This window comes from Myripristis murdjan, chromosome 14 (genome assembly GCF_902150065.1).
Source record: "Myripristis murdjan chromosome 14, fMyrMur1.1, whole genome shotgun sequence".
Lineage (NCBI taxonomy): Eukaryota > Metazoa > Chordata > Actinopteri > Holocentriformes > Holocentridae > Myripristis > Myripristis murdjan.
The window spans coordinates 35896379-35924355 of NC_043993.1; the positions used below are offsets into that span (position 1 = coordinate 35896379).

At 40.1% G+C, this 27977-nt stretch overlaps 1 protein-coding gene across 1 annotated transcript in view; it reads right to left on the reverse strand.

The window, feature by feature from the left end:
- ttc3 (tetratricopeptide repeat domain 3) overlaps positions 1–27977 on the reverse strand; it is a 44455-nt gene that overhangs the window by 16055 nt on the left and 423 nt on the right. Inside the window, exons 2-27 of the mRNA XM_030068860.1 lie at positions 26494–26543; positions 26320–26362; positions 24496–24655; positions 24299–24380; positions 20841–20894; positions 19201–19333; positions 18489–18574; positions 16614–16708; positions 16419–16481; positions 15125–15179; positions 14692–14854; positions 13485–13515; positions 13299–13392; positions 9304–9340; positions 8002–8062; positions 7778–7865; positions 5455–5601; positions 4361–4441; positions 4105–4214; positions 3886–4012; positions 3572–3694; positions 3377–3478; positions 2547–2639; positions 2381–2445; positions 1268–1404; positions 587–907 (exon numbers count right to left, since the gene is read on the reverse strand). Of these exons, the coding sequence (XP_029924720.1) occupies positions 587–907; positions 1268–1404; positions 2381–2445; positions 2547–2639; positions 3377–3478; positions 3572–3694; positions 3886–4012; positions 4105–4214; positions 4361–4441; positions 5455–5601; positions 7778–7865; positions 8002–8062; positions 9304–9340; positions 13299–13392; positions 13485–13515; positions 14692–14854; positions 15125–15179; positions 16419–16481; positions 16614–16708; positions 18489–18574; positions 19201–19333; positions 20841–20894; positions 24299–24380; positions 24496–24655; positions 26320–26362; positions 26494–26532 (2590 nt within the window). The 5' untranslated portion in view covers positions 26533–26543. The remainder of the gene's footprint in view (positions 1–586; positions 908–1267; positions 1405–2380; positions 2446–2546; positions 2640–3376; positions 3479–3571; positions 3695–3885; positions 4013–4104; positions 4215–4360; positions 4442–5454; positions 5602–7777; positions 7866–8001; positions 8063–9303; positions 9341–13298; positions 13393–13484; positions 13516–14691; positions 14855–15124; positions 15180–16418; positions 16482–16613; positions 16709–18488; positions 18575–19200; positions 19334–20840; positions 20895–24298; positions 24381–24495; positions 24656–26319; positions 26363–26493; positions 26544–27977) is intronic.

Consider the following 27977-nt stretch of genomic DNA (forward strand, 5'->3'; position numbering starts at 1 on the left):
TAAATAACATCCCTAACATCAAAATACTGAGTGAAGTTTAGAGAAAGAATGAAGAACACAGACACCATTAAGTATCAGTCATTCATTCTGTCCTCCTCCCTCTGCTGATACAAGAATTAGACAAAATTTAAGATACATGGCAAACGAAGGTAAACAATTAATACTACATACAGACAGCTTTTGTTTTAGCTTGTTTGTAACAACTCACCATCAGCTAAGCTAGTGAGGTGTGCTCGTGTAAAACAGCTGTGGTGAATGACACTGCTGCCACGTTTTTTTTTTTTTTTTTTCGTTCAGATCGTTTAGTGAAGACTGTGAATTTAGGGCTATTTAGCTCAAAGCAGTTTTCATCACTTACACACTTAAGCATAATGTTTTTTTTCTCATTGCAGAATGCCTATGAATTAAAATTATGTTAATAATAAGCTCTTGCACCCATGCCCGTCTGAAATATACAACTTAAAATTTGCAAATATTTCTAGAACTATATGTTACACTGTCACACATTTCTTGAATTTCTGCTGGCTGCCTCAGTTATGTGAAGCCAAGATGTTCAATGGATTTGCAAAGGTAAGGTGTGGCTGACCTGCATCGTTGAGATGGCGTGCCCAGTCCAGCAGCTTTGGATTGATGTCCAGCGAGTTGCTGAGGCACTGGAGGAAGACACGAGCCCAAACCCGGTTCTTCCTCTCCAGTATCATCTCCACAGCCTGGTCCAGCGTCTGCTCCGGCTGCTGCTGCCAGCTCAGCATCCTCTCTGCCAGCTGGTTGCCCCGGGACAAGTCCAGCTCAAGCCAAGGCTTCAGGCTGCTGGCCAGGTCTTCAACATGGACGTTTTTCTCCACTCGGAGCACCTCCATATTCTGGCTGATCTGCAGTAGGACTCGATCCCTGTACAGCAGCCAGGCTGACATCACAGAGACCAAGTTAAAGCAACATGAATACTCAATGTCAGAAATAAACACTTTTGATATTTTCAGCTGAAAAATGTTGCCATAGCTGTTTAAGTGTTACTTCAGTTGAATACAAAGGGTCCAGTCCTAGCCTGACAATTTAGTTGTTGTGGACGTGACAGTCCCAGGTCTGTCAGGGGTGGGGGAATGAAATCTAAATACTGACCTACCCCATGTAAAGTGGGTTTCAGAGTATCAGAGTAGCACAGCACATGTAAAGGTTACTCACAGCAATCTGGTTTCTGTAAACATAATCAGTGAAACATTTGAGGCTAATTATCTCATTTAACCAAGTGTTATAAATTTGACTGTACCTTTCTGCTGAGACTGAGCTGCTGAATTTTCTTTCTCCAGTAGAATGTCATCATTGATTCCCTGGTTATCCACAGATGACAGTCGATGCTGCATCCTCCTGAGCTTGCGCTCTTCCTTGGATTTTAACTTCTTCTGACTGAAAATTAGAAAGAAATGACCAGCAGTTATTTTCAACAGAAGCCCACCGAGTGTGAATGTTTATATGGCCCCTTCACGATGGACCTACGTATTTGCTGACTGGATATGTGCCATGTGAACAGTAAGAATAGGCCTATAATATTTAACATATAATTTGGAAAATGGTGCAACAGTCACCTTATGTTACACTGGTAGGTGTTTTGCAAATCCCAACCAATAAAACCATCCATAACTGATATGCTACTGGTTTACAGTTTTAAATGATGCCTCCCAGTGCAATGTAAATATCATTTAACAACTGGAAATACATAAAATCCACTAAGATCAACAAAAGTCAATTCAGGTTACATGTAGCGTTATAGTAGAGCTTTAACATTTTTGCTTACATGACTGGAGCTGAGTATTTGAGGGTTTCAGAGAGCTCAGTTAGATATTTTAACCTCTTTAAAAAAATGCAACCTGGAAGTGAATCTAAGATCAAAATCAGCCTTTATCTAAATGAACACAGCTTCTGAGAGTTAAATATAAACAGGGAGAAAACAAAAGGACACCAGGAAATGCTCTCCTGTCTGACAGCAGAACATAGCAAACTTTAGCAGGAGCTTTTTAAATTTAGACTCTGGTAATAGTGTTTTTAACTAATCTCTTGATTTTATTCATTTTGTTTTAGAGAATAAAATCTGACTTCAATCCTCTACTCCTTCCTTGTTGGTGACACGTTTGGAGATCAGAGTGTGCACCGCTGGCCTCGAGTGGATCTGCAGCTCACGTTACACTGTTCTTAGACCAGACTGTCAGTTTGGCTCAGACTTAAAGCCAATCGTCTGAGAGGCTGAAATCAATCTCAATAATGCTCCACTGTTTGTGGTGGCCTTGTAAAGCAATGCTGTGTTGGACTGGTAGCCACTGTAAGCTACAATTTGTCACCAGCCTATATAGCTCAACGTGGCAAACGTGGTTCCCCCTCACCTTACCTTGTACATTTCTGATTTACTTTCCGCCTTGGTGGAGCCTGGGGTTTGGTGATGGTAACCTCAAACTGGAGAAAAGAGAAATGAGAAATGATATCACTATTACCACTGTGAATCAGGAACACAATGAATTTTCAAACTCAGCTTCACCTCCAAAGATCTTCCTTACCTTACATTTGATGAGGCCTGTTGAGCCAAAGATTTTGATACAACAGATTTGACCACCACAGTCTGGAGTGAAACATGGTTCTTGTAGGAAGTCCTGTGACACAAAAATATCACACGGGTGTTAGAAACTGTACGTTTATTTTCCCTCAACTCCACAAGGTGGTGGTGGTTCAGTGTACTTGTGGCAGCACCTCCCACTTTGTGAATGGAGGCCTAGTTAGGACTTTCTCTTTAGTCTACACACACCTCTACCATGACTGAGTTCTTTCAATTAATTGGGACTATGCTGTGCTTGGTAATAAACATGAAGGTTAATATAATATTAATATAATCTTTGATCTGGTCTGGTATGTAATATTACGATGCCGTACATGTTTGGCTCATCATTATTTGAACTAATGTGCAAATGGTTTAGCATGATTTTAAGGCTAGGTTTATGATTCGTTCAGGTTAAGTATTGTTATTTGTGTCTTTCTTCATTTAGACCCATGGCATTCAACATGGCAGTCACCATTCACAAGCTAAATAATATGGACATTAGATTACAACCCTTTTTTCCAGGTTGTTTGTGGCTCCAGTTAGAACCTTAAATCCATGAAAAATGGGCATAAAGGCAGATTTGTCAATGATGCATGCACACATATGGAATTATATATACAACAGATTTCCCACAAAATCTGTCCTTGTGGCACCGGTGGTAACTAAGGCTGCCAATCTTCATACAGATGGTCTCTTTGGTTTCTCATAATTATGCTAGTGTCTCTATGAATTAATGTGCTACGATTTATTGATAGCATAATGCTGCACAGCAGCTTTAAGAAATGATGTTACCTTTTCATTCTTGTCAGAGAATGACACTGACTTGAGGGCTTTCCAACACGTGATGTGATACTCCACAATACAGCTTTGGCAGCAACCTATTCGAATGAAGCCCTAACAGACGAAGCACAGTGGTTTGTCAGCAAAATGATGTTTGACTCCTGATGTAATGGCAAGCTGGCAGGATCTCTTGCTGATGGCATTTACCTTAAAATCTGGGTCAGTGAAGTAGATTTCAGCTTTCAAAGGGCCAAGACAATTCTCAAGCCGACAAATCGCTTGAGGCGTAGGAGGAAATTTACACAAATCTATGACATTAAACAGAAGTTCCTAAAACGAAAAAACACACAGACTTTACACAATTTGTACAGATTAACTGAATGTGCACGAGGTGATTTTCTCTCACCACTAAAGCTGAAATCTGACATGGATTAATCTTTTGCAACATTTCATTCCTTCCTACCCTAAGATTTGTTTGAATATATATATAATGTATCAAATGATGACCAATAACATCATACCTTGAAATAGTCGAGTTGTGTTTCTTTGACAATCTCTTTTGTCATAGGCCAGGTGAGTTTACCTGGTGTTATTTGATTCTTAACCATCTGCAAGGCGTCTGAAAACTGTCTGAGAGCATATGGATATCTACAAGAAGAGAAGAGTTGTATGAGATATACATTAAGAAACTGAACCAAGTGTAATGACCACCAGACAGAGACCATACAGCCAGAAGCTACCTGTTCTCCTTGAGATACACCTTTCCAATGCCATAGTATACAAGACACTCAAATGTCCTCTCCTCAAACAATTTGATCTTCTCCAGTACATTCTGAGCTTCGGTGAGTTCCTGTGTTAAAAAAAAACAAACATTTACACCACATTTAATTTTTTTTACAAGTAACGTCTGATATCAATGACTAAAACAAACAGAGACAGCTGCATGTGTACCAGTGCTGTAAATCTGAGTTGCTACTTCACCCATCAGTACGTTACCTGTGGTTGGCCAATTTCTGTCAGGGCTGATGCACGTCCATAAAACAACAACAATACATCTGTTGTAGATAGTCCAAATTCCTGAGAAAGGAAAAGCAAAACCCATCAGTCCTGTGGCTTCCATGTGTCAAGTGCCTTGTACACTGTAGTATGAATTAATTTCAGTCGCTGACAGCTCACTGTGACCATTGTGAAGGAATTTACCATTAACATCATGTATTGCGTTAGCCTTTGTATGACCTCAGAGTTAAGCTGGTGGTATATGCGATGGGTCAGACCCTCTACCAGCTTATCTCATTTAGAGGTGACCAGTTACTTTCCTGGAATTTATGACTAGGCCTGTTCATTAGCTGGGTCTGTTTCCGGAACGTTTTATTGCTTTATTGCCTGATTGACTATGTAAGACATGCAAAGTATATCTAAAATCTGAAGACCTTAAAAGCTTCCCTTCACCTCCGTCATGTTGACAATCAACCTCCAAGCTTTGGTGTGTGTGATTCTCCTGCTGTCACAGCATTAAAGGCCTGAAGACCATCTGACTGTTCATTTTTGCTGTAGAATTCCACGACACCATCACCATCTCTTATCCCCTTAAATCCTTGATTTTACCATCTAGCTTTATTTTATGAAGATATTGTACTTATATTATTATGAATTAATTAATGGGAACAGCATGGTAGTCGTCTACTAATCAGAAGGCTCCTCACTGTGTGTGTGTGTGTGTGTGTGTGTGTGTGTGTGTGTGTGTGTGTGTGTGAGGGATGGTTGGTATGACCATAAATACTGCTAAAATAATCACAGCATTTAAATATATTATTGAGAAACCCTGCAGGTGTAAGAAAGTTAAGCTCTTAAATCTGATCAAGTGTCTGTTTAGGCTGCAACAATTCAGCAACAATCAGTAACATAATCAATATGTTTTTTTAAATCATCATATCATCAGCCCCCTGGTAATGAGCATAAAAATGTACTGGCCCTCACAACCATCACGGTTGCTGCATCAAATGTTACTGAAGTATTTACTATGTATGAATCTGGTTTAAACTCTTGCTAACCCATCATCATGTTTTGTCTGGAGACAGAGGTGTGCTTACCTTGGGTGTACTGGTTTCCAGTATGGCCAGTGCCTTTCTGAAGGCCTGCTCAGCACTGCGGCTGCGGAGGTCGACCAGGGCAGAGTGGCCATCCTGCACTGCTGACCTCAGTGCTTGACAAACTCCTGTGCTACTTGCAGCTACTTTCTGATAGGATGGAGATGGACAGATGCAATATGACAAATCACCTGCCTGATGCTTAGGTCAGACAAACCAGCAGAGCAAAAAAAAAAAAGTAATAAAAAATAAAAATAAAAGATCGAATATAGGCATTACAGGCTGCCATATGTGCTGAGCAAAACTTGGGTGAGACACAGCAGCCAGGCATTTCTCTGCTCTGTTTAGGAGCAGCTGAGACTGTTAATTAAATGAGATTGGACTATTCCTCTCTCACTCTCTTTATTTCCCACAGGAATGATATGTGGGGCAAGAGAACTGTCAGCCATTATTTTGGGAATAAAGATGGAGTAGGTGCCAAAGTAAAATGTGATGGTATTTATTTGGTAATATTTCGGGTGTGGAGGAAAATTATACTGCCGATGTAGGTACTGGTCAGCGGTTAGGCCTGGCCATCCCAAATTATCCTAAGTGTCAAAGCAATCCTCACTCCCTTATTGGGCTTTCCGGTACATAGGCTGCAGCAGACGTGTCAGCTTGCCCTATCTTCCAAGGCTAGGATAGCTATTTTGGCTGTTACAAAGACTCAGTGTCTCTGGACTGTCTCCATGATAAGTCCTAATCTATGTTTAGTGTCCCAAACCTATAAAGTTCTTAGTATGTGGAAGAGCCGGGAGAACTGACCGTGCTGACTGCGATCATCTCTCCTGAGACAGTAAAGCTCAGTAAAGCTGAATATTCAACATACAGTGGTGGAAAAAATTTTTCGGACACCCCATGCATTTGTGAAATATTGCATTAAGAATCACTCTTAGGTCTTCAAGTGCAATTTCTTTTAGTACAGTCACAGCCAAAATACTAAACAAATCCTAAAAAAGCCATTAAAAACTTCAAATTGATTGGTTCCATAAAAATACATAAGAAATTTTGAGTATTGGGTCATTTTAGTACCAGTGATGAAGGTCATTCTTTTTAATAAAAGACACAATTTTTGTTGCCAAGCTTGGTGTCTATATAAAGCCAGCACATTTGAAAGTTCTTCAGAAACAAAAATGGCTAAAGCAAGGAACCTAACGCAGGAAGATAAAGATTAAACTGTCAAGAATTTAGTTTTGTTAGTTTTTCTGGTAAACAATAAACTAAAAAATGTATTTTGTATTTGTTTGTATCTGTCTAATGCAGCCACACCTTTTGAAACACAGAAAAGATTTTTCCACAAATATTTCATGATCATATCTGAGATTGTGAGATTGTGTAAAATTTTAAGGGTGTCCGAAAACTTTTTTCCACCACTGTAAGTCATCCTGGCTCCGTCTCTCTCTCTGAGTGAGGATAGTGTCTTTTCTTCAATAAACCACGTTCCATTCCATAACACCGGGTTTAACCCAAATGCAAAAGGCAAGCCCATGGATACCACACAGGCACAGGTCTTTGCTTAAATGCCAGTCAGTCAGAATCAAACGAACCAGGTATGGTCTTGACATTGGCAAAGGCATCGGCTAACGGCACTAAATCTGAATGTCACTGATCCCCAATGTCACTGTCTATCAGCACAACCTTATTCCGAAGGCATGGTAAACGTGCTGCAGACAACACAAACGCTAAAGGGATTACAGGCGCTCAGTTTCATCATACTTGATGATCAACCACTATATCTGGCTCCAGTATCCACTGACCAACTTTTTTGCTGCTTCATACAAAACGAAAACTTGCAAGGTTCTGATTTTTCATGACTACAAAAAAAAAATGTCTGTCTGATAGAACATAATTTAATCCCATTCATGGTATTAAATTATTATTCAAAGCAGGACGCACTAGTCACTCATCACAACCTGAGAGTGAGTGCTGCCTGTTTTGGTTGTTTGATCTAATCAAGAACGACTGTGACTGGTGGTTTGCGGTGCATGCAGAGCTTGCATGAGCTTGCAGAGTGTCATGTGGTTTCTAGAGGAAAGCATTCAGTGAATTGAGGCGACTTTTGAGTGTGTGTATTGCTGTAATCAGCAGCTTTCCCCAGTGCTGGTTAAACTAACATTAGAGTTAACAGGGCTGATCTGAACCATAATGTAAGAAATGCTTAACACAAAGAGCAATTTCTGAAATCAAATCATTTTTGTACCACATGAATGACTATTCTATCACAAATGTCACATTCCCGAGTTACATCAACTACAACAGTGTATTTTCAGGAACTACCAAAGCATACCTCCTCTTTAGGTTGATGATTTTCATTCTTTGATTTCTTTTTTGCAGAGGCGTTGGAGTCTCCTTTTCCATTCTTGTTAGCCAACTCACTAGAAGTGCAGGATTATCCATTAATTGTGCAGTTTTTTACATGCCAAAACCACTGCTGCCACTCCTATACTCTTAACATGTGACACCATTTCCATTATTAGAATTGTTTTAGCAGGACCAAACATTCTGACTTACCTTTTAGTCTGTTTTGAGTCTTTCTTAGTGTTGGCTGTATGTGGAGTCCCCTCATTTTTCCCTGAGGAGAAAAGATTAGCCATAGACTTAATATAGATGTAACATATGACTTCAGACAGTTAATGCAAAGTATTCAAGTTGTAAAGATCAGCATCACTTTAAAGTTCAGACTCAAGATTGTTCATAGCTGGCACAAATAAAAAGTCTGTTTGGACATGAACTGCTTAAAGGACAGTCAAAACAAAGTTGACTAGCAGGAAGGTTCACAGAACCAAGCTAGATGTACAGTACATTTCAGTATTTGCAGTAATCAATCAAATTTTATTTATATACCACCTTTCAAACAAATGCATGATATTCAAGGTGCTTTACATTACAGCTTTACAGAAGTTAAAGGACAAGGAGACCGATGCACGCTCATAAAATATGGTTAATTTAAAAAAAAAAAATGAATAAAATAAAAAAAACAATATGGAATGATTTAAAACAATAAAGACACAACAATAATAAAATAACTCAAGAATAAGATACCGAATAAAAATATAAAAACAATATGAAATGATTTAAAACAGTAAAAACACAGCAATAATAAAATAACTCAAGAATAAGATACTGAAGTAAGGTGATAGTAAGGTGATAGTTTGAGTTCTTACCCATATGGTGATACTTGCTGCCCATACAACTGCAATAAATCCTCCAAAATTGACCTGTCAACCCCTTTCCTGTCATGAGAAGAACTGCTTGAGTAGCAGTGTTCTTCTACAAAATCACAAACAGTGTACCTAGCTCACTAACAACACGATTTTGAGTGGCGACCCAAAGCTGAAAAAACAGTTTGACGGATGCACAACGACACAAGTTGGTTCGGAAGTTATTATCAACGTTCTTTTCCAACCCACTTACTGGATAACTGGTGGAACTAGTTTGTTCCTATAATACCAGGAAACACCGCCCATCAGTGCTGCACGTTTGTGCCTTTACTGATACCAGTCTCAGTATTGGTGCATGCCTGTTAGAAACGTAGTCTCACTATATAAAAGTAGGTCCACCAGTCAGGATGCAAGCAGCCTAGAAAAAAAGTGTCAATGATTCTCCAACAAGTAGATGTGGTTTTGGTATATTCAAAACACTTTTAAAAACATTTTTTTTTCATGTTTGGGTCGCAGCTCCTAGTGAAACTTTTGTTGTGGTAACAGGGAAGGAACTGATGGGTCACACCTGGAGGATCTATTACTCTTGCAAGGCGTAGCAAACACCACATATGGGTAAGAGCCCAAACCACCCTGAATTTTAAAAACTCACTTGGTTGGGTCTGCTTGTCCATTTTGACCCCTGAGACCTAGAAGATCCATGAAAATAGTAAACAGTTAAGTCCTTGCCTTCGCAGCAATGTGTAGCACTGAGTCAAACATGCTACTCTTCTCAATGATGATTAGGGGTTTTCAGCTGCAGGGTTTCCATCCAAAAAGTTTCACACATTTTAAGCAAATTCAGAAAATTTTATAGAGGAAAATGCGAATGAACATGTGTTTTCATCAATTATGTTACGCAAATGGAAATGCTGATTGCCCTAATCACAGAACGCCTCCAAATTCAAGTTGAGGTTTATTTAGAGCTCAATTCCCCCCCCCCCCCCCCCCCCCCCCCCCCCCCCCCGCATGGTGCATACAGTCAACAGATGTTGGTATTACAAATTGGAGGTCTGTATTACCAGAACAATTATTGTGGCTCTTTGATAGTTCTATTGTAAATTAAGAGGCTAGTGATTACTGATGGAAGGGAGGTAATCCACAACACTACCCCTGCTCACAGCAGTTCACCAGTGAGTATTTCACAGAACAGCATCCTGTCTCCTTCACTGTCGTTTTGTTGTCTGACAGGAATCACTCCGTGACTCATGGTTATGTGAATAAAGGGTTTCCATTTCCTATTTAGCACATTAGCGACTGTTCATGACTCATCATCCCTAAGCACTCAGCTCTACAGGGCCTGAAAGACTTGTGTTGCCTTGTTGACTGGTGTTGCTCAAGAGCGTGACTGTACAGTCAAAGATAAGACAGAGAAAGTGAAACTTTCAGTGCTTTCTTTCTAATTGTAATAGTCATATAAACATGTTTCATTTATGGATTTCTTCACTGAATAGATATCCTTGGTTATGAATACAAAATTCAAGATTCAAACAACTTTATTTATCTCCTAAGGGCAATTCAGTTTTAGCCTACCAGTCGGTAAAAAACAGAACAACCACAGACACTCAGACACCTGTCAGTGGCAACAGATCAACATGTGGAGCAGACTAAAGCAGGAACACACAGGTCGCCATGCGAGGACAGCATAATCGAGGAAAATAAATGAAGATACAGTGTTTCCCACTGACCAGGTAGCAATTTGTGGTGCCCCCTGGCGCTGGTGGGGGAATCGTGTGTCATGGCGGTCGGTGGAGTCGGGGTGTGTGCAGCAGGCGGCAACACACACTTTCTGAAGCTGCTACAGGTTAAATATACACCTGTTTCTAACAATACCTTTTCTGAGTTAACAATAATTTTGGGCAGGTGTGTTTGAGCACAGTATATCATACTAAGGCTGTCCCGATTAATCGATTTAATCGATTACTTCGGTGACGTAAGTGCATCAATTCGCGCAAACCGCGTACAGCAGACGTTGACGTTCATGAACAGAAGTGGAAAAAAATTGCAGAGGCTCCAGCGTTTCAGACGGAGAAGGCAGCAGCAGCACGGAACAGACAAAAAAACGTCAAAGTGTGGAGATATTTTAAAGAGAAGCCAAATGACTTGGTCGTCTGCAGCCTTTGTAAGGCGGAGATGGCACCACAGCAGCACCACGGCGATGAGCGAGCACCTGAAGCGGCGACATCCCGGTGTGCTGCTGCAGGACGACACGAAGCAAAAAGCTGGACGATCTAAAGTCTAACTAACCAATTACCAACTAACCCGAATTCACGGTAACACGGTAGCATGAATGAATTAACACAGGTAACTTTGACTGTGCACCGCTGCTTCGAGAAAACAAAACTTAACGATGCACGTTAATACGTCGCGCATAACAAAAAAAAAAAAAAAAAAAAAGATTACTTGAAAAATTAATCGTTTGTCTAATCCACTAGTCGTAAAAATTGTTGATAGATTAATCAAGAGAAAAATTATAATTTAGGACAGCCCTATAATCATACCAACCTTTAGTGAACTCAAGATATCGCCGACAGTCTTCTCTGTGCCAAATATCCCGCTGCTGCGGGTTTTCCTCTGACCGGCCTCCCGCACGGTGCGTGCAGAGGCGGAGCGGGCCAATCAGCTGCCAGTGTGCGCGCATGCATCAGTGCCGCGCGGGTTGATCCAAATTGAGCTGTTGCGAGTCACCCCAAAAATTTTTTTAATGATATTTGGGTCGGGTCGGTTAAAATAAAGATGCCGAAAACACTTTAGTAATTTATAGGAGTCAGCTTTATCATATAAAAGACAAAGACATCATTGGCTGAATGACTCGCGCAAAGATGCAGCACGAGCTTTCCAGGTGCTTGCGTGAGAACAGAGGTGGTGGCTTCCTGTTTTTTTTTTTTTAGTAGCGAATGTATAGACAACTTTTACGTTTCTTTCTTTATTTGGACCAGGTAACTCTGAATATGAGGCCTATGTTAAGCCATCTTTCATCTTAATACGGCCTAGGTTTTTTTTTTTTTTTTTGATATGGTGAACAACCTGGTTTCAATTTGCAGAATGTTGAGAGTGTCCGCTAATAAAGACGTTTCTTAAAATATTCAGATTTTATGCTTGGGAGATAGCATCAATTAGGCATCCCCGTGAGGAACTGCTCAAACAACATTTTATGTAGGCTAGTGGGGAAATCCTTAATTATTGTGAAGGTTAAACCATTATTATTAAAAAATCTGCATGAATGCTGAAGCTGGATAAAATAGGCGAATGCAATAACGCAGGATCCTCGCGTTAAACTGCTATGCATCAAAATTGTAATACTTGGTTTAAAATGCATATCACTCTGGGATGTCATTTTCACGTAGGCCAGTAAGGCTATGATTAAGCTAATCAAGAGCATGGCCTACACCTTTTAAATTAAGTGGGTCGGGTACATTATTTTAATTAATATTTGCGGTCCGAGTTGCAGTCGGGTTGGTTGAAGCGCGCGCGCGCGCGCGTGTGTGTGTACGAGAATGACAGGGAGAAAGAGCGCTATGCAGAGATGAATGAACGGAACGATATTTATATTTCAAAATCGCGTTGGGGGAAAAAAAAAAAAAAAAAAAAAAAAAAAGCGGAATCAATTTGTCGAGCTTGATGTTGATTGTGTGGCGCTGCCCCACACACTGGTCTATGTATGGGAAACACTGGAACATGGACGGAATGGCTCATAACCTGTCTGGCTTTCTGGATGACCCGTTTTATCCAGAGAGAGGTTAGGTCTGTCATCTGGACTCCAATAATCTCGGAGCAGATACTGACAATGCTGCTGAGGCTATTCCTGTCCTTCACTGACAATACACCGTGTCCACTTTATTCTGTCCACCTGTACAATCTAATGCAGTTCAGCTCAGCAGCTGTGCCAAAAATTTTACCTTTTAACAAAGTTTATATAGTTCAGTTTGTGTTGACATTGTGCAGAATGTGTCACTTTAATTCTGTGTTTATTACTGAGGTTGTAGTTTGCAGAGGTCTGCTACTGGACTACATTATACTGAGAGGTATTTCTAATTTTTTGTCCTCCCAATTTATATACATGAGGGGGGACAGAATAGTGGAAACACCTCTCAATAAACTGCAGACCAGTCCAACAGCAGCACTAACTATGAGCTCAATGCCAAACATAGAAGTGAATGAGCACCTCTATTACTGTGACAACAAGACTTTATAGGTAACAACAGCTTGATTGGGTTCTATTAGATTGTGCAGGTGGAGCTAATGAAGTGGACACTGAGTGTATATGCCCGTTGCTTGCCCTTGGCCAATCTGTAGCACTGAGGGTTCCCAGGGAAGAAATGGGATGAAATGGGAAATAATTATTGGTTAGTTGTTTGACCAAATATTGTCTTTGAGTGACTGTAAAAGAAATGAGCCTAATAAAACCAGCCTCAAGTGTTTGCACCATATCACTGGATCTCTGTGACTGTTTTAACTAGTAAGTATGTCTAAAACCCTCATTCTGTCTTAAAAAAAAAAAGTCATAAAAGAATGCTGCTACACTAGCAATACAGGATAAGCTGGCTATTACTGTTCCAAAAACGAAAGCGGACAAAACATTTGTGAGGTCAGGAAGGACTTACTAACCTGGCTTTGTTGAGCTGCACTGGTTATTGGATCAACCTTATTGGGAGGTTTTGCAGGCTGTGATCGTGACTCTTTTCGACTGGCACTGTTTGGTCTGTTGTGAGAAAGGGAAGGTAAGTCTTGTCTACAAGTCTCTCAGCATATTTGTTATCCTTTATTATAGGTACTGTATATAGCAGTACTTACCTTTTACTGTGGCTCTGCTTAGACGGCATAACTGAAAGATAAGCCCATAAACATAACCTTTATGTCTGCTGATGACATGCTGTCTTCAATTAACACAATGTAATACATCTGGAGCGACCAGTTAAAAGACTGCAAATTATGCTTATTTAGGTCACAGTAGTTTTCATCATTTCCAAACTTACACACGTCTAAACTTGTGATAATGCATTTTTTAAATTGCAGAAAGCCAATGAATTAAAATAATAATGTTAATAGTGCATTAGCTGCAGAGGATAGATGCTGGATGGAGACAGGCCTGTACTTTATTACACTATTAACGGTTTTATTTGAATTCATTGGCCTCCTGCGACACAAACACACATCATCACAAATTTAGGTCAAAGTGTTTATCTGTATAAACAATCATGGTGTGAAATCTGCAGTCCAGTTCAGCCGCTGTTCACAGAGCTGAGGTCAAAACAGACACTTCTCAAATGTAGTCACATCAGAGCCATATTCTCGGTTTTGACTTAGTGTTATTATATTTATATTGAGGAAAAATATATTATTGTTGTTTTACTGTCCATCTCTACATGACTGTAACTGTACTGTATTCTAATTGATATCAATAATAATGTGAAGCCTACCTTGTCAAAATTTGTGCCTTGAATTATATTTAATTGTATCATTACTGAATTTTATATACATACAGAGTAAATCTGGCCTGATGATGGGCCGGTTCTGCTCTTCATATCTGTTAACCAAGTTTCATACCGGTACCTTAGGGGGCAAACTGAATGATGCATTTTCACAGTAAGACCAGCCACTGCCAGAAATTTTCTTTGGCCATACTGCCCAGCCCTCGTAAGAAGATTGTAGAACATCCAGGAAAAACAATCATGTCATTTTAATTTTTAAAGATATGGAGCACGAGAAAACATGTTCTCCATGCTGATAACGCTGCTTGAGGTGTTTTTTTCATAAAGGAAATCAAAATTATGTACATGGACTATATCTGATCTGAGTGGTAAGAACGGAGTGACATTTTCAGGCGCTATCTGAATCTCATTTCAAATTACCTTAATGCATGTGGTTTAAATCCTCTTTGAACACTCTTTGTACTGTTACAAACAATGACTCATATGCAGGAAACAAACAAAACACACACACACACAATAAATAAACAGAAACATCTGATCTGCCCGCCTGAGCATGGCAGTGCATGTACCTTTGATTTCTGGGAAGACAGAAATGAACCTTTGGTACTGCTGCTCGAGGTCCTTGATTCCCTCCTGGCTGTCTTTACACAAAATCTGGGCCTGCTTGTTGGCTTCAATAGCTCTTATGAACTCTCCCAAGCAAAACAAGGCCTCACAGTACCGGTAGTGACCCTGCGCGCACACACACACACCAAAAATCAACATTCACAACTTTAATGGCTTCACATCACTGACTAGTAATCAATAAATATGGAGCTACACAACATCTTGTGATAAATATAATGTGGGTATTCCTAATATGTTACTAGCACTACTAAGGAAAATATCAAACCAATGCCAAAAAAAAATCTATATTTCATGTCACTTGCACAAGGTATCTCAATCTTTTTGCTGCATTTTCACGATGCCTTACTGTAGCCTGCCTGCCAAACAGATGCGTACCTTAGCCCACACTGGTTTTAGCAGAGTAGCACGTTTTCCGTCACCAACAGCGTTTCTGCAACAGAGGATTTTTTTAGTTCAGCAGTGTCTGTTAGCCTTGTACCTATGATGAGCAGCATCAGGAAATCACTTTTCTACCATCAGACATCATTCACTCTCACTCTGATGAGATCTAAGAGATAATCCAACAATAAGATCATCATTGTAGCATTACACTTATTCTACATTTGATAAATAACCAAATCTATCAACCTATTTATATATATCTTTATCTATACATTTATATCGATGTATCTATATAACCACACATACATATCTACAATGAATAATAGGCAGTGTTGCTTTGTGTTTGTGTGTGTGTGTGCGTGGTGTGGTCGCTATCAGAGACCCATTCCTAACAGGAGGAGAATGAGAAAGTATTGAGATTAGTATTCACTAAGTATTCAGACTGTTGTAAATATTTGCAATCTGTAATGGAAATATATATTTTCTACCACTTTATACCCTGAGGGAGAATGTGGCTTCACTGCCTCAAACACATGCTGTCATATTTATAGCCTATATATATTGAGAGCTTCATTAATCAAGTTTACCTGCCAAGTTGGCTGATAATTTAACATTTCCCAGCACATTTCATTTTTACCCGCATCCAGCAAGTGTTAATTCAAACTCAGTTAACAAATGTCTCACAGCCCCGTTTCAAGAAACTCTACTGGCGATTCATGTCAGTGACCTGGTTGGCACTAAAAATGATCAATGTTTGAACGAGTTTGCTATGAAATATGTGTGAAATTGTTACAAAATCATTTAATTCATTACAGCTTAAATTATTTACCATCAAAGCCAACTGGTTAAAATATGTAAATATTTAATAGTACCAACATGGAATGTCAATCAAATTGTCTCAACATGGCAAAAATGCCATGCTTTAACCCAGGGTTGTTATGTTGGTTAACAAAAACAGGCACAGACGGAGGTACCACTGTTTTTTTTGCTGGAGTTTATATAAAATGGCAGTTATTTTTTGAAAATGTTAGCTGGGGGGAGGTCCACCTCAATAGCAAGAGGCTAACAGTTAGCATTTGGAGCATGCAGCCAGTATCCAGCATCCAGTAACACTGAGAGGAAGACAGCACCACTACTGTCCTACACAACAGCTGGGGGGAGTGAAATAATATCACATTTTTCAAAATGGGTAACCACGCCTTTAAGAGTGACATTTTTCCTTTGGAAATAACTGAGATGATTGTACCAATGACTGATGAACTCTAACATCTACCATTTTGATACTTACAGATATTTCTTACACCGTATATAGCAGAGCGCTCTGTTCCCATAAATTAAGTGGTTACCAGGGCTAGATGAGGAAGAGAGAAATTCAAGTTACAAAACAAACACTGATTTTGGCATAGGGTTAATACTTCTAATATTTAATATAATATTAATAATATTTTATGTATTGACAAAATTTGCAAAAAGGGCAACTTACTAAAAGTTAATGGCTTTGGAGTAAAATTCCACAGCTTCTTCGTACTTGTTTTTCTGAAATTTCTCATTTCCTTTGTTCTTCATTTCTTCACATTTCTGGAGGAGAGGAACATGAAAAACCGCTAATATTTGGAACAAAGTACATATATGACTCAATACTTAAAAGAGAGACATGTATTTCTGTGAGCTGGTCAAAAGCTAAATCACATTTTGCAACGCACTTGTGCATCCTGTTTTGGATATTTACAACTCAAAAATAGAAACTTGACTGTACAATAACCACTTACAGTATTTTCTCCATTGTCATTTTGTTGACATTGACTGCCTGCGGAGCAAAGTGATTTAGAGACTGAGGGTTTCTGTCCTCTGCAGCGACAAACGCGATCCTAAACTGTCATGAAGCGACTGAAACCACCATTTTGGGCAGCTGCCTGTTACTTGGAGCATGACACTTTGCACAGGAAGCCGTCGATTACAGGAAGTGCTCGGTATAGATTTGGCGGCTTGCTGTTGCTCATTTGAGGCCATGCAGTGGATGTCAAGAACAGAATGTGTCAAGGATTGTCTTAGGGCTCCCTCTAATGCTTGCTCTGCTTCCATCTTTTCTCCTGGCGGGCTCTGACTTATGAATGATGCCAGCATTTGGTTAGTTTAGATAGATAGTTAGTTCGTTTTCCCTCAGTTGAGGCTGATTAGTCCATAGTTTAATGTCTGGAGGGACTTTAATGTGCCTATTGGCTTTTCTGATATCTAAAGTGTCATCAGTTTGAGTATTGTTGCAGTTTTCTAGTGCTTTGTCTTTTCTTTTCTTTCCACATGACCGTGTATAAAACTGCCTTAGGTGAAAGGGTAGGCTCCCTAAAAGCTCTGCTTCAGCCTTACCCTTTTGGTCGAATCCTTACTACATTTTTGTTTGTTTGAAGTAATTGTAGTGATAAGAAATGAGCCTGTGTTATAATGTTTGGATTGACCAAATAAACTGTTCATTCATTCATATTCATCTATTTACTACCATATTCACAATCACCTGTTGATAGAGGATGTGCAGTCACATGACCAGCATTTTTTTTCCTAATGCTGTCATATTTCACTTCCACCAAACAATTCAGCAGGGGCTAGAAAGCAGCTGCTATGGTTAAATATTTTGACAGATAATAAGCCTGCATGTTGGCCTGTTCCTTTAGATAAATCACATTTATTTTGTGAATGGTATTTTGGATGTCTAGGGAGATTTTCTCACTTATGACTATTTTGTTTCTTAACATAGGGATATATGTACAAGGCATTGTTACATGCAGCTACTGTCTGCAACAAACTATGATCATTATTGATCATATTATGGTATTATAAATGGTTGCCGTTATGTAAAATCAACTCTGATATTTATAATTTCTTTGCGTGAAATGAAATTAAATCTGTCCTTTTTGTCCTTGGTTAAGAAATGTTTAGGTCCATTTACTGTTCATCTGGTTCTATTTATTTATGGGCTTTCCAGTCACATTTTTTTCTGTAAGAAATGACCAATGAGGAGAATGCTTAATTTATGGAGAACATTGGAAGATAATAGCTGTAGATTCTGCCTTCAATCCTTTTACTGTTATACCCTCTCAATATTATCATGAAGAATGATAAATACATAGAAAGATCAAAGGTTTGGGTTAGAGGAAGGAGGAGGAGGAAAAGACCTTCCACAATTAAAACTCCACTTGTATGGTTAAGTTTGTGAGGCAAGCTGTATTTGTTAAATGTGTAGTGTAAATTCTGTAAATGTATTTTGTGGCTTTGTCTATTACAGAAAGGAGTTTCTGTAATCTTTGTCATCCTTAATGAAACTGTCCATTGTGGAGGATCTGCATCAGGTAAATCTGTGGCATACCTCTACAGCCCAGTCATTGGGGTGGAGAGCCATTTCCCTCATCACCTTCCTGATGTTGTTTCCCATGTCCACAATGAACTGAGCATCTGAATTAAGACCAAAAGGAAGAGAACAGTGAAAAAGGAAAATCACTAGTAAAGGAAATCATTCAACATAATTTCTTTCTATGTGACCACCACAATACAAGACAGCCAGTGTTGAATAAACATGTGGCTGTGTTAAATGTTTGTGCCTACAACGGCGTATTAGTTCCACTGTAGCGAGAGAAAAAAAAAAAAAAAACATAACAGAGCTGCGGGACGTAGGGAGGTAATACTCCAGGGGAAAACACTCAGAATTTCCTAAATTTACAAGAAAAAAAAGATTATACAGTCACAAATTTGTGACAAAAAACTGAGAAATTGAGGGAAAGGTATTTCTCTGTGTTTTTTTCTCATAAATTTGTGAGTCGTATATCTACGAATATAATCTAAAAAATTCCCCCACTCCATAATTTTTGTCTCCCCAAAGTGGCCCTAGTACGCTGTTGTATGTGCCACTCATGCCTCAATGCAATTTGTAATTTCATAATAGAGTTACCTGAGGTTTTTTGTGTGAGGCTTACACAAATATGACCCCTTCTAAAATATAAAGTATAAATATAGATATTTATTCAAATATAAAAACTGGGCTATAATTTCCTCAGATCCACTGATCGCCATGAAGTACTTACACACTGTAAAGATGTGATACAGGGTGGTGTAGCAGGTCTGTATGTGGCCGAGTTCCTGGATACGGTGGCAGATAGATTTTTCTCCTGCTCTCTCCAGCCATCTTACAGCATCATCCAGAACCTCTGCATCATGCTGGAGGTGCACAGGCACATTTAACATCAGTTAAGGTGCACTATGACCCTGTTTCCACCTGGTATTAACATCTGTCCTGAGTGATCTGATCACATCACTTCTGAAGTGCAGACGTGTGACCCAGGACACACTGAGGGACGGCCAACTAACCTGACGCCCTCTGTCCTCAGCTCGGGTTCAGACCACCGGCCAGACTGTCACTTTTCCAACAGAAAAACTCTCCTGGCTGACTCTGGCCGGCAGCTGAACTGTCAGCTGATAAATCAAATCTAAGTGAAGGACACGTCGGCTATAAGTGCCTGTGTCGGGGTGTCGAGCTGGTCAGAGCTTTAGACAGAGGATGCCACGTCCTGTATTGACAATATGCAGTTTTTTCTTCCATATAAAATTTGGAAGTGGCAGCCACGCTTAAATTTTGTGCCCCAGCACAATTTAACACATTCTGACTCAAGACACGACAGTGCTCCTATAGGAATACTACAGAAAAACTATAGTGGCCCTGTGGATGTGAACGTTGCAGTTCCTACAGGAATACCACAGAAATATTCCAGATTTATGTATCCACTGCCGGGTCTCTAACAAACTTGAAATATGTCTTCAGTAATCGACAGATCATTACAATGACGCTGGAGTGAGCAAAGATATCTCCTTTTGTTAGATACCTGCTGTCTGTTAAATGCTATTTTATTTTAATTTTTTTGTGTGGAAGGAGGACTAGCAAAGTAAGAATTTCATTGTGCGGTTTTACTGTGCATATGGCGATCAGAATCTGTCTCGCTCTTTCTCTCTGAAATGATCTGTGTTCATCTGCACAGAGAGCGGGAAAGTGAGATCGGATCAAAGGTGGGCAGGCGAGACACATGTTTTAATGCCAGGTGGGAATGGAGCCTATGACTTACTATACGAGAGGAATGCAAGAAAACCACCTTTGAACACTAACACTGTGACAAAAAAAAAAAAAAAAACTTATTGGACAGTCTTTCGGTAGTGACTGAACCTATCCTAACCCTAACCCACAATGTGAACTTTTAGTTGGCCACTTTATAAATAATGCTAAAAAAGGGAGGAATGTGGTTAGTACCAGTGAGCTTCAGCGAGTTTCAATGTACCTAATCATGGCAACAAGTTTTTCAGGCCCATCTTGAAATGCTCTTAATCTGTTCCAGGTTGAGAGCATTTCTAAGCCAGGAGTGGCAAGAAGTGGGATGGACTAAATGCTGCGGTCACTGAGAAGGAATTTAGTCGAGCTCAACAGGCAAAGAGGCATACACTCATAATGTCCGCCGATTAAAACTACACTGCCGTCTGACTCAAAAGCAACTTTGGATTCTGGTCCAATTTCCAGTCTTGAAAAAACACAAATTTCAACAGCCAGTGAGAAAAATTAACACTGCATGACTGGAAAATAGCCCCAAGTGCAGATGTTGGATGACACATGGTATCCCCCAGGACAAATATGACTTCCTCTAGAATATTCACTGCAAAATATACATTTGATAAAACTTACCAAGTTGAACTTATTGCTTATCCAGATCAGCTGCTGTGTTTGGTCTTTGTTAAACTGAAACAGAAAACAAGTCAGGACATGAGTGTTTTAGATCCAAAGCCAAAGCTCAAGGCATGACAAGAGTCAGCAGTGTGAGGCCTGCATCAGCCAGGTATGTGTGTAAACTGTGCTGAACTAAACTGCATGAGGAGAACAAAAAAAAAAAAAAATGAATGAGACAAGACGCATTGTCTCCATTTTACACAGATACTGTAAGTGGAAATATGATGCGATGGCCCATTGCAAATAGGAACCATAAACCTTCCAGTGCTCCCACAGATTATCGTCAGCATGGGCATACCGGAGTTTCATTATGACTCGCTCAGTCGCTATGTGCTTTGTCTTCACAGCTGCTGTGTGACAGATGTAGCCTGGTACCAGCTGAAAAAACACTGTAACCGAGTTGTAAATATGGTACGATAAGATTAGTCTAAACGGAGGAAGCTTTAGTGCATGACTTGTGAAACAAGCCCGTTTGTGAAATGTCATTTTATTTCGTTAATAAATAATCAAACTCACTGAATTTCATAGCATCATGATACTGCATCGAATTGCACTGTGTTGAATCAACTGTTAGATCATCGTGCATCATGACTGTGGGGTGAATCATATTGTATCGCATCGTAGTTGCTGCGTATCTATCTTTAATGTATCAGATCGTTGGCAGTGTTTCGGGATCATATTGGCCTTGGACCAGAGATGCACAACCCCATATTGTACAAACACGTCCTGCTAATGCTCACTCTAATGCCCCTTTTCCACTAGTACCTACTCAGCTCGACTCGGCTCGACTCTACTCGGTTTAAGAGCTTTTCCATTAGGTCGTAGTACCTGCTAGCAGGTCCCATTTTAGGACCTACTCAGCCGGGGTTCCAAGCGAGCTGAGTCGAGCTGAGTCGAGCTGAAAATGTGACGTAAACGCCGTGCAGGCAACTGATTGGACAGGGAGTGACGAGAGAGACTCCTGCACGAAAACAAAACCCGAAATTTAAAAAAAAACAAAAACAAAAAAAAAACGGCAACAACGGCCGTGCGCATTGATTGTCAGTGAAGTTGTCAAAGTCGGAAAATAGCAAGCAAACCGGCACCGCGGTCAAATAAAGACGTGGAGACTTTTCTGTGCTTGGTGGTGGCCCAAAGAATCCAGAGGGAGCTGGACGGTGCGCCGCCTTGCTATGACGACTCCACCCACGGCGAGGTGCTACTCAATTGTAATGGAAAACCACCGAAACCGTGTCGAGGCAAGTAGAGTCGAGTAGAGTCGAGCCGAGTCGATACTAATGGAAAAGGGCAATAAGTTTGGGCTGCATGTCTTCACCTCTGAAGACGCCAAACACATTTATTGTAGTTCACAACACAAGGGGACTAGCATTTGATGATGGGTTATCTATACCTCTAATATTTGTGCGCCTGCTGTAATTTCACAGCCTAATATAAGAAGCATTGGGCCCCTGTCCTGCTGTCAGGCGATCAAATCATTCCAAACCTGGCCTGTTTTGGGGGCATATGACTAACAAGACGTGAAATGAATTGAGACATAAAAATGAGTTTTATACATTAACGCAAAAGAAATAAATGTAAAAATATCTTCATGTGAATACTGACTCAAGTCATAATAATAATATTTAGGTACAGAGGAAGTTTGTCTGCAGACTATTTCTAAACGCTTTGAGACACACCAGCAACAGCAATGTTCAGGGCAGAGCAGTTTCTTAATGATTTTTCTGAAATGGGCCACCAAAAATTAATTAAGTTCTGTTAGTTCTGTTAACATACAATCAAAAGGAAATGTAAAATTTGTGCATCGATCGTGTCAAATCTATAGTGTACAGTGGTCCCTCGTTTATCGTGGGAGTTACGTTCTAAAAATAACCCGCAATAGGCGAAACCCGCGAAGTAGTCAGCTTTATTTTTTACAATTATTCTAGATGTTTTAAGGCTGTAAACCCCCTCACTACACACTTTATACACTTTTCTCAGACAGGCATTAACATTTTCTCACTTTTCTCTCTTGTTTAAACACTCTCAAAGTTCAAACCTTCGTAGAAAAAGAAGTCCAGTATTATAGCGATCGAAGATTTATGTAAATTTGGCAAGCTGAATGCATTCTGTACTGTACAGGAGACACGGCACGGAGGAGACTGATTGACAATGGTCTACAGTCCCTTAGCCAATCAGGACGCAGAACACAATGCGCTGTAATTAAAAAAAAAAAAAAAAAAAAGCATGCAAAATTGCACCAAAAAAATCCTCGAAACTGTGAGGCCGCGAAAGGTGAACCGCGTTATAGCGAGGGACAACAAAAACTAAGAAAAAGTCAGAGCGAGTGCACCGAGTGCTCTAACTTAAGCAAACTCAAAACCCCATCATATTTAAATAGGCATCCGTCCGTCAGTGCTGACGAAGGGTTGCGCCTGAGGGGTCATCGGTTTTTGTTGCAGCGGCAACTGTGGCTGTACAGCCCCACTCCGAAGTGGCAGTCTCTTCCACAGTTGACACAGACGAAGGAGGAGGGGTCTGGCACAGGAGTTGCGGCTGCTTCTCGCAGTTTCCTCTTCTGTCTCTTCTCCTGCAGCAAGAAGATGCATCTCTCCTCGGCACAGTGGGTTCCTGCACCGACAGTCTGCCTCCAAATGCCACGGTCGGGTGCAGCTTCCTCCCAGTCGTTGGGGTCAATGTCTGCCTGCTTCTTATCATGTTTAAAGACATCCTTGAAGCGCAAGCATGGGCAACCAAGAGGCCTTCTTAATGCTGATGGTGAGGCTAAACGCTCTACAGGCATGAGAGAGTCTGTCCATCAGTCCCTTATAGGCTTTACACGATCGGGATTTTTGGGGCTGATCACCGATCAGTGAGTTTAAATAAACCGATCACCGATCCGATCACATGAGGGAGCAGTATGTCTATTTAAATAACTTATTTACTGTATACTTATGTACCGTTTACTGAGCTTGAGTTTTATCTGTCTCAGACACTTTGAAGAAGTCCCACACCACCGACATGTTTGTTTGAATCCGTCAGCGAATGATGCAAGATTCAAAAATCTTTATTGTCAGTCATATAGTGACAGGGCTCCAAACTAACATGGCGGTGGTGTGGAACTTCTTTGGAGTAAATGAGGCAGATGAAACAATGCAACAGGAGCATCTGCAAAAAGTTTCAACACGACAATGACGTCATTGATCGGATCAGCGAATTAAGACATTTCAGCCGCATCACACAAATTGCATAAAATGCAAAATATCGGCCGATCCGATATAGCCGATCAGATCGGTGGAAAGCCTAGTCCCTTATGCTAATGGTTTTATATTGCCGTTCATACACAAAATTTCCTGTTTCACATACAGATGTCACGTTTCTAATCACAAACATGAAGGAAACATTTGTACAAAGACTGAAGCACTCAGTAGCCAACTTACACATCCTTTCTCCATGGCTCTCAGAATTGCTTCCAATGTTTCAATCTTGTTCAGTTGCTTCAGACTCAGGTCGTCACTGTCACTAGAGCAAGACAAGTAAAGCCACATAGAATGAGAACATAAAAAGATGAAAAATGAAAAATGTTGGGAATTTAAATTTAATCATTCAAGTCTTCATCACAACCACAGCTACTTACAGTGAACTGATGAAGCCAACATGTCGAGCCCAGCGTGTGGTGCCATGTGACTCGTGGCGCTCCAGCAGAATCGGATCCCAAAAGGCACAAATTCTCAGCAACTGGCCAGCCTCTAATTTCTTGTCAATAGGGATGTTGATCCACGCCTCATAAGTGGTTTCTGGAGAACATTATTGAGCAGAAAATATACTGATCAATCTATTAAAAGAAGGGTAAAAGATGTTTAACATTTTTAATTTTAAAAACACCAGATCTGATTTATGTGAACCTTTTCAACTCCACTGTGGACGCGTGCATCCTCAGCTGACGATATTTTGTCTTACAAAGGCTATTCGTGCTTTAGAACGATACGGAACAACTGGGCCTAATGTGAGTGCGCCCTAAATATTGCCCCAAATTTAGGCTAAATTTTGGTAATGGAAGAACAGGCAGGGGTCTCTTGACCTCTGACCTCCAGCTCTCTGAATGAAAATGGGTTCTCTGGGCAGCCACGGCTCTCCCCTTTGCAGACACGCCCACCTCATGCTAATCCCATGCAGTTTGGGCCCCAAAGCCTGCAGTCCACATGTTCTTGTGGCCTGTTGTAAAATGGTGTGTGTGTGCAGACTGGGGCCTAAACAGTCTTGGAGCTGCATCAGTTGGCTTTGACTGGAAAGCTGAGACTCTTGTGGATTCAATGAGCCACATTTGATTCCTGTGTGATGATGTTGGCCCCCATAGCAGCCATTTCACAGCAGGCAGAGCATTTTGTCCAACTGGACGTCGCTGCAGAAAATGACCTCTAGTGACCTCCAGGAGAATCACAGCCTCATCAAACTTTACAGACACAAACTAGAGAGCGAGGCCGTTCAGAGGAGCTCTGCTTCTCCAGCTGGACTGACAGTGAGGGCCAGTTTCTGACACATTTACACAACAGAATGCTGGCCATTCAGTCACAGAAAAATCTATCCTAATCTTAATGTCAGGTCTTTCACACCAAATCAAAGCATGAATTTTTATGGTGTGCTTCAATGTGTTGGGATTTTAGACCATTTCTATGAATTCTCAAGTGCTCAAAAATGGTTAAATTTTGCACCAAATCCGCGTAACAAATGACATGAGACCAAAAATGCATGATTAGATGTGTGGGTAATGCAAAGGGCAATGGGAAATTGAGTATTTCCTCTTCTCTGAAAACAAAAATAAATAAACCAAAACGCAAGCAAACAGTTTAAAACATGGACATTTGGGCCAACAACATCAGTTCACATCATTTTTTTGCTGCCAAATGATGGTATTGTTAGATCCTCAGCCTCGCTGTGTGGCTGAGCTGGCTGAGACATGTGGTGATTCTAAACCTAAGAAGACAGGGACTGAAAACAACCAAACTTTGCTCATGTTCATTATATTTTAAATGGAGAACCAAATTGGATTTTCTTTTCTTTTTCACTTTCTGACCAAATCTATAACAGTGTGTGTTAGAGCTGTGCCATATCATATCATTCATGATAATACCGGTATAAATTTGTACCTCGAAAAAAAAAGTGTAATATCACGATATCAGTGATACAGCAGCATGATGACATGCTGACACTTCTGCATCCCCTACTGCACAGCCTAGAACATTCTGTCAGTGTCATCATGCAGGAAAAACTGTAGTTATTCTAATTTTTTTTTCATATCGTCTGAAATATTGTAATATTACTTTCAGTCTGCATCACCCACCCCTAGTGTGTGTGAGACCATCATGACAATATTGCAGATAAAACGGCTACCGGCCAGTTCTAGTTTTTGTTATTACTGATATAGGCTAAAAAAAAATCCTCATCAGTTGTGCTCACTTACCTGAAGGACAGTGGGTAACAACTGGCTGGTCTCTACGAAACACCTGAGGAAGAAAACATAATAACAACCCATTACTATCACAAACAGTAAAACTGTTGGCTGAAAACATTATAAGGCAACAGTGAAGTTTAGATAAACATTAGTTGCCAAAATTCATGATGATAATTAACTCACATGCATCCGACGACGATATTCAGCATCCATATCTGACATTTTGTGAAACACTGTAACAGCAATAAGACAAATCACTCAACTCCAATAAAGCTTTATTCCTCTTCACTTGGGGGCACAGTATAAAAAAGCAAAACACTGTCTCCCTAAATGGATTAATACAGAGCATGACTTACTCCATAACTCCTTGTCTGATGAAAATGAAACCTTTCTGATGAAATGAGAATGGTACAATTCTGAATAATTAATCAGAAAAACAGGATTTAAGGCAGTCTTGTCACAGATGCAATTTGATTAATGTTTATAGAGATTCCAGTAAGATCATTGATACTACTAAATAATCAAATCATGCTCGATAACTGAAATGACAGTGTTCCTGTCTCAATGGTGTTACTCATAATGTAAACGTGTGAATTCATGCTACACAGCTTATGCAATTTGTAAGCAGAAGTCAGACATTTGTATTTTTTTTTTTATTTAAGCTTTATTTAACCAGGAAAATCCCTTAAGATTAAAATCTCTTTTTCGAGGGAGACCTGGCCAAGAAGAGCACACCATTACAAGTTACAGAAATTCTAAAATAAAACACGTTAAGAACAGAAAAAGGACAACAGACACATATGACAAAATCCAGCTTAGGAGTAGCAATTGCACTCTTCAGTAACAGAGATTTTTATCAGAGCTTTGAACTCTCCCAGGGAGACCAAATCATTCAGCTGTCATGTGTTCTGAAGATTGTTCCATGACCATGGCGCAAAATAAGAGAAAGCTGCTCTACCAAGTTCTGTGCAACTCCTGGGTACCTGGTAGAGCAGCCTTCTAGTGGAATGAAAGTTATAACAGCTGTTTGTGAGTGATAGATTACACAAATATGAAGGGAGTTTACCCAGTACGGCTTTGTAAATGAAAAAGAAACAGAGATGAATGATTATTCTAGCTCATGTTTCCTATTCATGGAGGAATTCAAATAAGACTGGGAAAGCTATAAACTTAGCAGTGGTTGCTGTACTGCACTATTTTACTGGCCACGAAATAATTGTTGAAAGGTAAGCCATGAGACAATATAAAGCCCTTTCAAACACACATGTAATGTTTATTTAGAAATTGTGTTCTCGTTTGACAGGGGATCCCACATCCAGGGCATGTGTCTCAGATTCAGCAGCAGTATTACAGTGGCTGCTCTCTCTCTCTCTCTCTCTGAGTTATAACATCATTATAAACGCTCCCGGAAGCTGGACCACACCGAGGGCCATGCCCATTATATTAGCAATGCACCGCCAATGTCTGTATGCTGGTTAACACTACACGGAGGCTGTAAACAGCAAGCCTCGTACAGCAGACCCCCGGGAGTAAACTCAACCTTTCGATGATTGGTCTCCCCTTAAATGCTGCCAGTTTTGCAGATTGAATGTGTTTTTTTTCTCCAACAGATAGTTAACTCCTCCCAACGAAGCTACATGACTGTTAGCATGCTGGTTAGCCACCGA